Source organism: Cariama cristata, unplaced genomic scaffold, assembly GCF_000690535.1.
Source record: "Cariama cristata isolate BGI_N322 unplaced genomic scaffold, ASM69053v1 scaffold6894, whole genome shotgun sequence".
In the NCBI taxonomy this organism is placed as follows: domain Eukaryota; kingdom Metazoa; phylum Chordata; class Aves; order Cariamiformes; family Cariamidae; genus Cariama; species Cariama cristata.
Window position 1 is genome coordinate 59303 of NW_009612271.1, and position 14869 is coordinate 74171.

The following is a 14869-nucleotide window of genomic DNA, read 5'->3' on the forward strand; positions in this document are numbered from 1 at the left end:
ACTGTACTGTATATCAGTTACCTGTGATGTAGAAAGTACATGCTTATGCTCCTCACTGTTTCTTTAATTCACTCCACCTCTGAGCTTTCTTTTTGTTCTTTTAAAACCACTACTACTTTCTTATAGCAATAATTTCTCCAAAGATCCTTCACTCTACTCAAAACATTTCTGCAAATATACCAACTATCTGGGAGATACTGGAAACTTCAGCAAACATCAGCCAGGGACAAAGCACATCTAGAAATACAGAGACTGCAAAAACGAGTATTCCAAGCTTCCAAAAATGCTTTCTGTACACCCAGGTCAAACTCAATCACTTTAGAGCGTGTAATCATCACAAGAGTCATGTCTATGGAATTTTACTATCTTGCCACCTAAGCTCTTGCTAATTTAGTCCAGCAACAGTTGGCTTGCTTTATTACACGGGCACAGAGCTAACTTGTGCATAACTTCTTGTCCCCCAGGATTCTCAGGTCCTTTTCCTGCAAAGCTGCTTCCTATGCTGAACAGATTTCCCAGCCAAAAAGGAGAAGTCATAGTATCACTGCTGCTAGAGAAGGACTTCTCAGTCCCACATTTCCAATCGTTATCACCAGACTGAGAGTTTGCAAGCTGCATCCAGACCTACTCAAGAGGCGTCCCCCCTCCCTGCCTGGCACATCCAGTCCTGGGAACAGTAACACAGGTCACCCCCATCTGGGTGTTCATGGGAAGGGGCTAAAGGACTCCATCGCTGTAATCCACAATACGCTACTTGGTGCATGCTCACTCACAAACACAGGACATTGTTGAGATCACTGACAGCATTGAACAAAAGCCTGTGTGCAGTGGAGTGTAAGTATATATCCTACACATGGTACAGTCACTGAATGACAGATGTTAAATGGTGAGAGTTTAGGGTACCTACTGCTACACAAAAGCTAAGCCCCTATTAAAACATCCAGGGCATACGGGTTCAATTCAGTGAAATCTACCATTCAGGACAGATAAATCCTCAGTTATACTTACCCAAATGATTTTGCCAACACTTTAAACTTGCTTCCTCAATAAAGGGTCTTGCAACAGTTATATCCACTTGGCCACGATCATTGACAGGTAGCGTCACTTTGAAAACTTCTTCTAAAACCTGTTTTTTACTATGGATCAGCTCTGTCCACACTCTGTTTATGGCTTTTAAAAGAAGTTGGCGACCTGCGTAGGTATGAGATCACAGACAGTAAGCTCTTTACGGTGCTTATAGAACTAGTATTTTTACAGTAGTGAACCGAATAATTTCTGCAATTATATTCTAGTTTCTTCCCCTCTAGCATGACTTGTGAAATGGCTTTGGCCAAACTGTCTTTTTTTGCCATTTATATGCTATCAGAAAGTATCGAACAGTTAACTCTGATTAGTTGTGATTCTTCTCCCAAATCCATCTATTAATAAAATGAGATTCAAAAAAAATCTCATAGAGGTATATGTCTATAAAAACATATAATTCCATACATACATTACATTTTAATATTTTTACATATGACTGTGTGCATAAGTATACATCTGCATAAACATTAAATATATACATGTAAGAAGAAAAAAAATAATTAACTGAATCCTTTCTTCCACAGCTAGTTCATAAATTTCCTGTGAGGGGAAGATCCTGAGGATGCCATCAAATAATAGTTTTACAGTTTATATATTTCCTACCTATGATCATGTAAGATCCAGCTGATACAAAACCATGGTACACACTTAAAATGACCCATTTCTTCTGCATTCAACTCAGTGCATATAAGCAATATTTCTAATTCTAGTGTGTGTCCAGAAAACAATGAAGAGCTCTTGCTATTTTAACAAAACAGTCGCTTATCCTGGATATGTCGGTCTTGGTATTTCTAAGTGTTTTTTCATCTATTTTTTAATATATTTTTATACACACACCCATCCCACACACACTCCCAGCCCGAAGAGTAACTGGGGTAAAATATTAGTGATGACAATACAGAAGTGGCATTAGCAGACATCTGTGGCTTTGTCACTCTCAGATTACCTTCGCTAACATCTTGATTGTAGACTCCATCTGGTTCTATATCAGAGGGGATCATAATGTGCCAAGTTGTCATCCGGGCTTCTGCTTCCAATCCAAACCCATCAACGTTGCTACAAATACACAATGAATTAACAACAATGAGAAAAAAACCATAAAAACCCAAGCTAAAGCATTTGATTCCCTGTGACAGTATCACAAAGATTAATACATGCTACTACAGCAACGTATCTTCACTTCTGTCCACTTCAGTTCTGACAATCTGCAGTCACAAGTTGAACTGAAGGTTTATGAAAAATGACACGCCATGGACACTGATGTCTAGAGGAAGATGGTAATATTTGAAGAACGAGGCCACAAATGGAGAACATTAGGGTTTCTGCTTCTGATGCTTCCCAAGTATCTTTGGATGAAACACAAGTTGTACATCTTTTTGGAAAGAAAAAATGAAAATGCCAGGCAGGCATGTGCAGCAATGCAGAGAAGTAGGTGTCTACAGCATTTGTCACAGGCATCTGATTTAATGCCTGACTGGAGTTATTCAATGTTATACGTTCAAGTACTAAGATACAGAATTTGCATGAAATGATTCAATAGACATTAAATCTAGTGGCAGATCCCACTGACTGTTAATCACTTAGCACGAGTGTTTCTTTCTACCTTGAAAACATTTCAAATTATCAAAGCCTAACAACAAAATGGTTAGATAAGCACTTGTATCAGTATTTTAAAATACCCCTGTAAAAGGAGGTGAAAATGTTCTCTATACGCGGGCTCTTCAAACCTTATTTTATTTCAAAATGAGTCACTTAAGCTTGCTTGCATTTCACTGGCTGGAAAGTTACCATCAGTTATCCAGAATTTGCTGACTTGTGCACAAGGTGAGTGTCATTGCAGAGAGAGAACAGGTCATTTTAATACTTCACAGCCCTGGTTCTGGAATGAACTTCTGTCTGAAATATTTACCTTCCCATGTGCAGATTAATCAAGCAGTGAGCTAGGCAGCTGATGAACTCTTGATCATGATTTCCAGGTCCCAAAATTAAGTTTCTGTTCACAGTAAGGACCCTTAGGGAATCAAGGAGAGCCACTTGCTGAGGAACAGTTTTGTGTGCCCTTGAGAACTGATACAAGATGGTCCTGTTCAAGCAGTGATAAATAGCATCCAGCGATAGTCCCTGAGATCTTCTTTTTGACTGATGTGAAGTAAAAAAACATGATCAGATAGTAGCAGAAAATCAATTTACTGGCACACAATCTTGCCCTGAATTGACCCATGCTCATTTTTCAAAACCGCTGTTTTACTAAAAGCGTCAATTCCATGAATTTCAAGGACCGAAATGACATTAATACATGATGATACACTTATAATTTTAACATCTATAAACATGCTGCTGATTTCTAACAGTAAAAGTCTTCTAACAATCTCCAATAAAAGTACATGAGGAAGCTTCCCAAAAACGTCAAGGAAAATTTAGGAAGCTTCCCAAAATTCACGCAAAGTAAACTTCATTGTTTATTTTGGGGGATTTCTAAAAAAATCATGTCATCTGAAAGCAGTTTTTACTCAACCGCCCCATATTAAAGCACTCCACACTGACAAGATGTGCTAGGAAAGCTCAGTAAAGAGAGAGGAAGCCTGGCGAAGAAAAACATACCTCTCTGCTGACCTGATATGCGTCACTAGTAGGTTGCTTAGTGACATCACTCCATGGATTTTAATGTAACCTGTGAAAATGTTTTCACAAGCAGGTTAATAGAACACTACTGTTACCTGTGCAATAAGCTGGATTATGAAGTCCACAAGAAGTTTGGATTCTTTGTTGAACATGCCCTGCCAAAGCTTATCTACCACACGCTGAGTAAAATAAAACACATTGTTCACCAGCACTTGGTAGCTTCCTCCACTCGTTATAGGCAGAGATGCATCTTCACCTAGGTAACAAAGAACCCAAAAGTTTTCTTCATTTATCAAAAAAGCCCACAACTGCATAAATACATTCATATTAGTCTGTGCTTTCTAGACTTCTGTAAAAAGAGAAAAAGACTCGGTCAAAGAAAAAGGTAAAACCTCATGGTTTCCCTGCAATGACCTCTGGTGGTAGGCGAATGTTTGAAATCGACGGTGACCAAGATCAAAAAAGGGGGGGCTGGGGCAGGAAGAGTCCAGAAGAAATGGTACTCCTGTGATCCCAAGGCATCATATTTATGTAGAGTCATCCTTTTCAACTGGAGCTGCACGTGTGCAGACACCCCTATAGCTTTTTTTAAATTATACTTTTGCTTTTTCAAAAAGAAAAGAATCTTTTTAAAACACCTTGAGATGACAAGTGATATCAGCTGGGACCACTTCTCCCTCACTGTGCTTCACTCCATAAAACTGGGAGTCAAAGGGCATCAGCTGCATGTGTCTGCGTGTACGTAAATGTCAGTCCAGCTATATTAACAGAAGCTTGAAAGAAGGGCACGTACTTCCATAAAAGAGGGGGGAAAAAAAAATAAAAAAATAAATCAATGATGTTGATTTTGCTGGAAGTTCACCTGCATTTATTCACTTGTCGCCTCATCTGCACACAAAGCAAGTGATAGCATTGCACCTGGAGGAAGCTGGCAAAACCTCAAAGAACAAATGCCTGGGGAAACCAAAATCCTGCTCCTGGGCTGCACAGAAGTACTTGTAAGGGCAGGAGACTCTTCTGAGAACCTGACCCAAAGCTTCAATGTAACACGAGTCTGGATTTCTTTCATTAATGCACTGCACCCAGAGAAAGACAAATCATTGCTACGGCAAGAAAGGGTGAGCCTTACAAGCACTTTTGAACAGAAACGCATGCTGCCCCATGACGTCGAGGATGGAGACAGAACAGACCGAGAGCTCCTGGGAAGTCTAGCAGGCCACTGTGATATCCAACTGGGCACATCAGCAGCGATATTCCTACAGGCCACTTCACAATCATCTAAACCCATGCTCTGGTGGGACAGCCGACCCTACTGACATCCAATTTACAAGCTTCTAATTCTCTTTCTGTCCATTTATTAACTGGATCAATGGAGTGCTAATCACAGCATTTTTTTCTGGGGTGCTGTATTCATAATAAACCTAGAGTAGGAGGAAATGGAAACAAAGCTAACTTCTAAAAACCAAAGTCCCACTGGTGATAAACTGACAAAAGCTCCAGATCCTCTACCAAGGCAAGAAGGACAAGAGAGGTGATGCAAGATCCAGTTTCAGCTCTTTCTGATGTGACTGCAATTTGTCTGGCTTACATATCCTAAAGATTCATGCCATACAGGTTTTTTGAATAGTGTATTTTACAGCTTTGGCACAATCAAGATAGAGAGGGAATATACAAGCACAGCAACACTATTTACAGATCAAAGGAAAGGAAAGGGCAGGGGGAAAAAAAAAAAAGACAATTAAGTTGTAACAAAACAGGGTACTAATAAAGAAAAAGTTAAATAATCAAAACCTTTTGTTCAAATCAATAGATTGATGATTAAACTTTGCTATGTTACCCAATAAAACATCAGCTGCAAGTAAGTGGTCCATCACTCCATCCAAAACGTACGTCTGAAACTCCTTCTGCTGTGTTCGTGTCGATCTTTCAGGGGAAGCCTGATAAAAGAAAGACAGTGTGAACATAATGAATGTCTCTGAGTGAGCAAAAAGAGGGAAGGGGAGGGTGTTCCAGGTGAATTTCTCTTTTCTCAGCTCTCGTGAACTATGTTATTTTTCTCTTAACATTCTGTCTCAAGTAAAAAGTCTTGGCTTTATCAAAAAATTTAAGAATGCACGTCGAGTATACATTGGCTTTATCCAGTCCTACATTATTCCTATTTAAATCCAGTAAATTTATCTCCTGCCATAATAGCAACTGGAAAAGAACACATTCCGAAAAGGTGAACAAATCTAACTAAAACATATGGTTAAACTGTGATCTCCTCAGTTCACAAAGTTACCTTCTTCAGTAAAAAATGAGTAAATGGGACTCATCAAATATGCAAGCTGATCATCACTTCTATGTGTGGTTCTGTATATTACTACAGCAGCCTTGGTATACTCATATAATAGATGGAACATGCTAAACCTTTCTCATTTCCTTTGCACTTAGAAGGGGAAAATCACTTTATCACCTTGTGTTGTTCAGTACATACATCATCATACCTAACTGAATGAGTCACTTAAACAGTCCTAGAAAGCAATATAACATTAAGTCAACCTGCTTTGTCTTGCCCTGTAACAGTTTAGCACTGTGTACATACCCAATTCGCTGTTTATGCTAAGGGGCCAGTAATACTAATGAGCGATAACAGATTGAAACAGCAGTAAAGCAACTGCAGCCAATTGAACATGGCTTCAAAAATGCTTCCTGATGTTTGCATATAACTGTGACTCTGAACAATTCAGTTTTTGCTTTGTGACAGCAAAGAGATGCCCAACTGCCCCTGGAAATTTGTTAGGAAATACACAAGCATGGTCCAAAAATTCCTGCAGCTATCAAAAAAATCAGGGAGACTCAGCAAGACATAGATGAGGTAACAAATCGGTAGGTCAAGGAAGAATGTGAATTGAGATGAATTGAACATTTCAAAATACATTGTCTGAAGAAGGTGTGGGCAGTTAAACAGTAACTGAACTCTTTATTCCCTGCCTCACCATTAACAAGAAGGATGCTTTCTGCAGGTGTCGTGAACTTTAAAGGATAACTTACAGGAAGATAACACAGTTATTTTGTGAACTTTCATAGCATATGGTGCAGTATGTCCTCCCACTTCTTTTTATTTAATATGAATAAAACAGAAACCTTAGTATTTCTGCAGGGATTTTATATTTTCAACAAAGCCAATACAGCTGTCATGGTCTGAAAGGTGTTTAACAAATGAATCATACTCCACAAAAATAAAACTTGAAGAAAGCTCCAACTTCTCATGCTGCACTGTTGAACATCTAGTGTTGTGATCCACTACCTGTGTTTCGAGACAAAAGGAGGTATTGGCTAGGATGCCAAAACAAGATTATGGCTGCTCTAAAGTGAGGACAAAATAGAAATAAAACATTGAGACCGTGTGCTCAGCAACTAACAGAGCCATTTAACTGGCCAAATGAAAGCAAAGGAGTCCACAAACAAAAGCAGTAGTAGGGCTGCGGTGTGGAGGGGAGAAGAGGGCACAGCAAGAAGAAGGGCAGGTAACCAGCAGGCAGACTGTCAGCTCAAGCACCCGAGATGGTCACCAATACACACAAATGCTGAGAGGAGCAGGGAGAAGTCGTCCAGAAAACATTCTCAAAGGAAGGCTGAGATAAACCCTCTGCATGTGCTTTCTTAGGTTTTCTAAGCTGTTAAAGAAAGGTGAGCAAACTACTATTTATGAGACACTAGTGTTCCTTCACCCCCCGGCCCCTTAGTTCATGACAATTTACAGGATTCTACTGAATCCCAGGTCATCACTCCTCTAACTTCAAAAGGTAAGTAGAGAAAAACATTTTAGGGAATAAGGTGTCACAAGAAATTCAAATAACAAAACCAAAAAAACCCTCAAAACCCAAAGAAACGGTACCTCTAGCAGAAGATCCACCAGGGGAGTCTGTTTGCTGGCTGGTGTGAGACATAAGTTATCAATTATAAGCACACGCATGAAGTCAAACACAAACTTCTTGGCAGGATGGTTGGTTAGGTATGTCTTGGTGCCAACATTGCAGTATTCTGATTGGCTCCTGTTCATGCCAGAATCAGCTGCAAAGGCTTTAAACTCTTCAGCTGGGGACCCAACTTCATCATCAAGATCAGTGACCTGTGAAAAACAGCATGTTAAAACTCTAGAGATCAGCAAATTAACAGCAATCTTTTCACTACTCTATTCTTTACTTGTCTTTTGAAGGCTATTCACTTCACATTTTGCTTCTTAAGGAGCCTTTTTCGAAGATTATTGTATTCAGGATCAGTTCCCTAATACACAACAGAAGAAACAGCCAAATTCTACTTTCAGAATCCCAAGGCAAACGATAACCAGTGAAGACTGGCATGAGTTACATGAGCTAGGCTATCAAGCTTTCATGACAGGAAACAAAAAAGGAACTGAGCCTTTTCTTTTTTCAATACGATACCTTGATCAGAGTGCAGTTATAGGTAAGCCAGTTTCCCAAAAATCTCTTAAAAAACCCCAAATAACCCAAAAAACAGAGTCTCTACAGCTTTCCTGTTTCTGACAAACAAGAACCTTTGAGGGGCTACCTCTTAAAGAGGACTGTAATAAATGTGCAAACAGTAACGAAAGCTGTCAAATCCAAAAGACTGACTGTTTTCATGTAACACCCTCCTCCAAATGCAAGAGGAGACAATATGATTTCCCTCGACAGGCTTATCGCATCACCAGCTTACATGTGAAGTAACCAAATGTTTTGAACATTTGGTCTGCTTCAGTAGGAGAGTTTTACCAAGAAATGAAGAGAAGCCTGAACGTGTACTCTTTCTAGGTTTAATGGCAATGTCAGAAAGGCTGAAAAATCAGTTCAGAATTTTCTCTCAAGGCTGAATTTGGGTTGTAGTGTTTTGTTGTGAGAATCTGGCTGTTATTCATCTATTTCACAAGGGACTGATCAGCTCTGCACATTTGGGCAGAGGGAAATGCTGGAGGCGTAAACCAATTAGGAGTCAAGAGACCCCTCCAACAGCAAAGAGCTCAAGCTGCCAGGCAGCTACACAGAGTTTCAAGGGACCTAGTAGTTAAAGCAAAACCTGCTCAGAGACACAGAAAAACTCTAAAAACTCTATGCAGGTGAATGCCAAATCAGCATTACCAGTTTGTAAGTGGTACCTTTTTTTGAGAGACAGAAAGCAAGAGAGCTCCTAGCATCTGCTTCAAGTGTAAATTTAACTTAAAAGCAAAATAAACTATCCTTATGAGACTCATCAGCACGCACCTTTAAAAATTCATCTCCTGCTTTTATTGACAACAAAAAGGTAGCATGTCACCACTAAGTATTTGCCAACCTGTACCCTAACTATCCTTCCATGTTCATAGTAAAATTACTTTTAGATGTTGGCTAACAATAACTGTTTGTTTCCTTTCCATTCATATTCTAGAAATAGTATGATTCGTAAATAACACTAAGCTCAAAGAATATTTCAGGCAGCAATGCAAGCAAAGTTGCATTCACATCCTCTCCTGCCTTGAACTCAGCAGTTGCAGGTAATACAAGAACACTGTTTTCTGGTTAAGCTACAAAAGAAATAATAAGTGGGAGAAAAAAAAGAAGTTTTAGATTTTATCACATGCTCGAGAGCAGAGGGCTGAAAGCATAGGCTGACTCGGTCTCCTTTGCTTTTGTACATCTGAGGTAACATCATTCATATGATTGAAAATAGTGGTCTACTAGAAAACAAATAAACCATGTACATTCACCCTAAAATGCAGCTTCAGATGTCACTGCACAGCAACTGCCCTTCAGTTGAACATGCAGTCTGCTCAGTTCCAAAACTCAAGTACAAAATGCCCAGCCCAGCGTTTACAACATCCTCTTTCTGCAGGGTAACAAGAGCTTTACGTTTGTATGACAGTTAATTGATAAATCCTTAAAAGCAATATTCAGGGGCAAAACAAAACAGCTAACTAGTTGGATTTCCTACCATCTCAGAGTAAGGTCGTATGTTGAAAGGAAACACCGTTGCTGCCAGCGCGCACAGGAACTCTGGACTCATCCACAAGGAAATGAGGTCTGGCACATTGTGATACAAATACCGAAAGAACTGCATCAAGGTGACTGGATATTCTCGAAGCCAAGAGCCTTCTTCCTCCGACTGCCAAGGCTGGGTTGAAAAACAAACAGCACATTAGCACAGATGGCACTAATTGAAGAATGCTCATTTCAGAAAGGAGCTGCAGGAAGAGGACCTGTAGGGTCAAATATGCAATCAAACACACTGTCAAACGTGCAATGAAACATGGAACCGGGATACAGGATCAATGATGGGGCCAAATGTGACCAGCCATGCGGACCAGCACTTGTTCAAGCAGAGCAGAAGTAAGTGACTGAACACGTGGCCAAGCACATGACCAAGTGAGAAAAACACATTGAGACATGTCAAATGTGTGTTGGAGCACTTGTCAGACCAAACGTGTGTCTAAAACACATGACTGAAGACACAGTGTCCAAACACATGACCTAATATCCGATCAAACAAGTGACAGAAAAGGAGCACATCATCAACATATGACAAACCTGACCCACTGTGACAGAACTAATGTCTGAGCATGTCACCATACGATGAACACCTCCAGAATGTGTGCCAACTGAACAAGCCACCAAGCTTCCAACAAACACATAAACCACAAGTCTAAACCCTGTGCCTGCCACAGGTGACAACAGAACATGTGATAAGAGAACATGTGTCCAAGCCATCACAAACATGTGACATGGCAGCATGTCACCACATCATAAATGCATGAGAAACACGTAGCTGAACATGACAAACATTACAACAGGACATGTCGTGATAAACCAGGCTGGAATAAGTCGCAACAACATGATGGAACATAACCAGACACGTGACTGAACATGTGATAAACCCACAGCAGTACCACACAGCAGCCTAACACGGGACAGTAACCGATGCCTTAGCATGTGTTTGAGCACCTCACAAACAGGAGACTGACCACGTTTACAACACATGACTGACCAGAAGACAAAACATATGTCCTAAAATGTAATGATTCAAAACACATTGGTAAACATGACCTGACTCATGTGAACCCAAAATGTGATGGCACATCTGAACTTACACCTGATGACAGAGCACAAGACAGCAAGGCACGAGACGGCACATATCTCTGAGCACATCACAAATGTGTCCAAACACGTGAGGACCAAACACACGACAGAAGAGGTCACCAGCAAGAGATGGAACACGTAACCAGTACACATGCCCAGAAGACATCTCTGAACATGTTAACATGGGCGAGCTATGCAAGCAATGCTTCTCAGAGCATATTGCAAACACATGATGACCAACAGGCAACAACCGAACAGGTGCTGCTTTTCAAACATTTCATGAGATAATTTTCAGCAGATAACACAGTGTGGCTCCAAGGAAATACAAGATTTTCCCACTGAGAAACCAACTTTCACTACTCTTGACATCAGATTCAAAGAGGAGAAGACAACATGTTTTTCTGGCAGTAAATTAATTTCCTCCAGTATGTGGCTATTAATAGTCAGGGGACTTCTCTGCATGTGGAAAGTTCATGCACAAAATCTGCAACTCGCATAGCTCTAAGCAGATGGGATATAGAGTCTCAAACATTCCCCCATGATGTTAATCAGGAAAGAAATTGAATGATCTCTGCCAAGGGTATTTTATTCTTCTGCTTTCTTGTTTTAATTGCAGCAAAACACAAAGCCCAGCCTTTTTGTGAAAAAGCAGCATTAATTTTGTGGCCACTAATATTTCCACAGACACTGAAAAATAAAGTAAGATAAAAGAACCCACTGGCAATGATGGTTTTCACGCAAGTATTATGAGCCTAACTCACAGCTGGGTTTGTTGTGACACTAACAAAGCTTCAACTTTTCTAATAAATAAGAACAAATTTTTTCATGCTTACGGAATTCAGCATGCTCCTCAGCATTCCCAATAACAAGAAGGCAGCTTCTGTGCAAACACTGTGTATTGAAGAGGTAACAGTGCCACAGGAGGCAGGAACTCCAAATATGAACGTCCAAATAGAGTCTAAATCAAACTGTAGGAGGTGAAAGAGAAGAAAGAAGACATGACATAATCTCTTTTTCCTGTACAATTTAATATTGCTTTTTATTATACCTACAATAAGCTTATTTGGCAGTATCTAAAAAATTAATTGTTTCACGTTCTCCAAACTTTATCTCCAAAAGCTTCATATGAAGGTCATGTGTCAGCGAAGAAAATTCATTCTAACTATGGGCTCACATAACTGCAACTCTCAACCTTCTCAAAGTATGTAAGTGTTTTGAAACAAGAGACCTGTCAGCACAAATGCTGCACAATCACCTCAGTTTACTTCACTCACATCTAGCAGTAAAGCCCCCATGGTATCCCACAGGAAAAACAATAATGAACAAAGCAAACAAACCAAGTTGCATTTTCCAGCAAGTCCAAAAAATTAAATCAATTAAAAAATAAAAAGGACAAAGTGTCCACCTCTAGCATTAAGAGTGCTACTGCTAAATATTTTAAGTAGTTAAATTTAGTTTTGATTTAACAGTGCCATACTTCAATGCTGTAAGCAGGAGGTGAACTTCACGCCTCTACTTCACTGTAGCGGAGTGCTGAACATGCTGACAAGTATTCCTCTTGAGAAAAGAGGCAGGCAGGATACCTTCCAGTCTGAAATTTTATTTATCATTGGGAACTGGGAAGTAAAGTATTCACACTGCATCCATTCTAAACAGGCACCTTGTCTGTCTGGAGTGTGGCTTTTCTCAATAAAGCACTATACTAAGGCTTCCTAGGACTCTGCTGTAGACCGTATAGTATCTACTCATTTACATACAATTAAAACAAGTCCCAAAATCAACCTGTTCAGAAGTGCAATAAACATTTTCCATCAACCGAGATGCCTCCCTACAAAACCACAGGCACTTTCTGAAATAAAAGCTACCTTGTTTTGTCTGTAACCTTGTGAACTCTCTAACACAGCAACTTACCGCTCTTTTAAAAAAAACAACCAAGAAACACCCCCCCACTCCCCGCCCCAACCCCAAAGAAAGTGAGCAAAAAATGATGCCTCCTTCAATGCCCACACCACGCCAGCTTGAACCGGGGACCTGCTTCTCATCTGACCCCAAAACAGACCAGAAAGACACCAATGACAGCTACACCATAACAGCCTGACTTCCCCATATTCCCACGGTATCTTGTCCTCCCACCCCAAACAACTCAACACTGAACACCACATCGTGACTGTGAATCAGCTGCAGAGAAGAAGGAGGGGGCCTGGTTAATCCATTATTTTCTTTCATGACAGACAGAATTCCATTTACATTTTACTACATAATCCCTACCTGGCAACCCTGATTACACAGGCTGCTGACGACAGGCGCACTGACCTGCAGGTTTTCGGGCAGTTCAGTGACTGGCTGCTGCAGGAAAAGGGCCATGAGAAGGAAATAGAGTGCAGGTACGTTAGTGTGCTTCGGGAGAAGGGACTGCAGAACGGGAAAGCCTGGGAAGTGACAAGCATCCCGGTTAATCTCCCGGACTGTTGATCTGCCACCAGCACTCCTGCCGACATTGAACCCTAAGACAGAAAAAAAAGACAAAAAGCCAGCAATGTTAATAGGGAAATGCCTGTGAAGCTCACTCTTACTCAAGTAGTGAACTCGAGAAGGTAATTCCTCAGAAATTAACGCTGTAAAAATCGAATGTGTGCATACAGACTATCACACACATATTACACAATTCTGCTTTAGATGTTTAATTTTTTTAATCAATAAAAAAACAAAAGGAAATTATTGCCTTCCAGTACCACACAGATGACACCGCGCCATACAGACTGCCTAATGCTACCGCATACACACAGATGCATTTTCTGACCATGATCACAATTTCAGACTTTTAAAACACCCAAGCTTCTGAAAAAAGATATTTCTCTGGCTGATTAAGGTGATAAGGAAGTATCACCTTAATCTCAGTTACAGATTTGTATTACCAAGCAGCAATCCCATGGCCCATTTAAGTCGATGGGTGGCTAATTTGTTTCCAAAGATGTCTCAGGGGCATCTTGTTTCAGCTGTTTTGTTACTGATTAATCAGCTGGTATGAAGCATTAAATGCTCTTAAATTTATCTTAAGTGCTGCCAGAGGCACAAAACTCACTTTTGTGACCCTGCTTCTACCTAGGTATTTAATTTTCCTATTAAAAAAGGGAAAAAAAAAATACACCAGGGCAGCAGAAGCTGTAAATGAGGCATTTTTAAGTGAGGCAGGAAGACAGCTCAGTCTCCACATCAGCTCACACAGTGAGCCATTCTTCTGACACTGCCAGAGATCAGGTTGTTTTTCTGAGGCTCCAATACAGATATTCTTTCCACCACAAATCGACTTCTTAAACAGAAAACATCTACCAGGAATCAGACTAATGAAATCTTTGCTACAAAGCTGCTGGAATTCTATCAGTAATCTGGAAAAAAAAAAACAGCTCATATTTGGTTTCATGAGAAATCTTGGAGCCAATGTGTTGCAATTTATTAAAAAACACAGAGTATGAAAATAAGATAATCAATTCATGAGACACAAGTTTAAAAATATCTGTTTGGTCATAGTCTAGCTTGGATTGAATTAAAGCAATACTATAGTAAGAAAAATAGGAAAACTCTACAAATGTTCTCCAAATGTGATTGTAAATCAAAATCTTATTTAGAAAGATTTCAAGACCGAAGAAAATTTTTATGTTATTGGACATTTAAAGTGGATACTGAATAAACAACAGTCAAGTCTGTAAAATATCAATGGTTTTCAAATTTTAAGGCACATGCATTCAGGCACATGCAGGTGCCAATATTGTTTCTTAAAGAAAATACAGGACTTTAATCAGAATTGGCCAAACAACAGATGCTATAGTATGTTAACAATAATGTTTGCTCATGTAATATGGTTTCAGAAAAACTGTTTTCCTTAACCTTCCTAATTCATTAACAACCCAAAGCACCATCCTCTGTTCCTAGTTGAATATCCTGGGGGATATACTATGAGAAACCACTGTAAATAGACAGACTTAATAGACAGTTTTATTTATGCAAAAAATAACAAGATAGCACAGGATAGTTTGATAAATTTCAAAGTGACAAAGCAGAAAAAAAATGGACTT

General features: G+C 39.8%; 1 protein-coding gene across 1 annotated transcript in view; it reads right to left on the bottom strand.

The window, feature by feature from the left end:
• The window catches only part of WDFY3 (WD repeat and FYVE domain containing 3), a gene marked incomplete at its 5' end in the record, with an annotated part of 75027 nt that overhangs the window by 30840 nt on the left and 29318 nt on the right, over positions 1–14869 (bottom strand). The window contains 9 exons of the mRNA XM_009698546.1: positions 1009–1191; positions 2030–2139; positions 2993–3222; positions 3801–3961; positions 5543–5642; positions 7586–7819; positions 9655–9834; positions 11630–11764; positions 13065–13300. Of these exons, the coding sequence (XP_009696848.1) occupies positions 1009–1191; positions 2030–2139; positions 2993–3222; positions 3801–3961; positions 5543–5642; positions 7586–7819; positions 9655–9834; positions 11630–11764; positions 13065–13300 (1569 nt within the window). The remainder of the gene's footprint in view (positions 1–1008; positions 1192–2029; positions 2140–2992; positions 3223–3800; positions 3962–5542; positions 5643–7585; positions 7820–9654; positions 9835–11629; positions 11765–13064; positions 13301–14869) is intronic.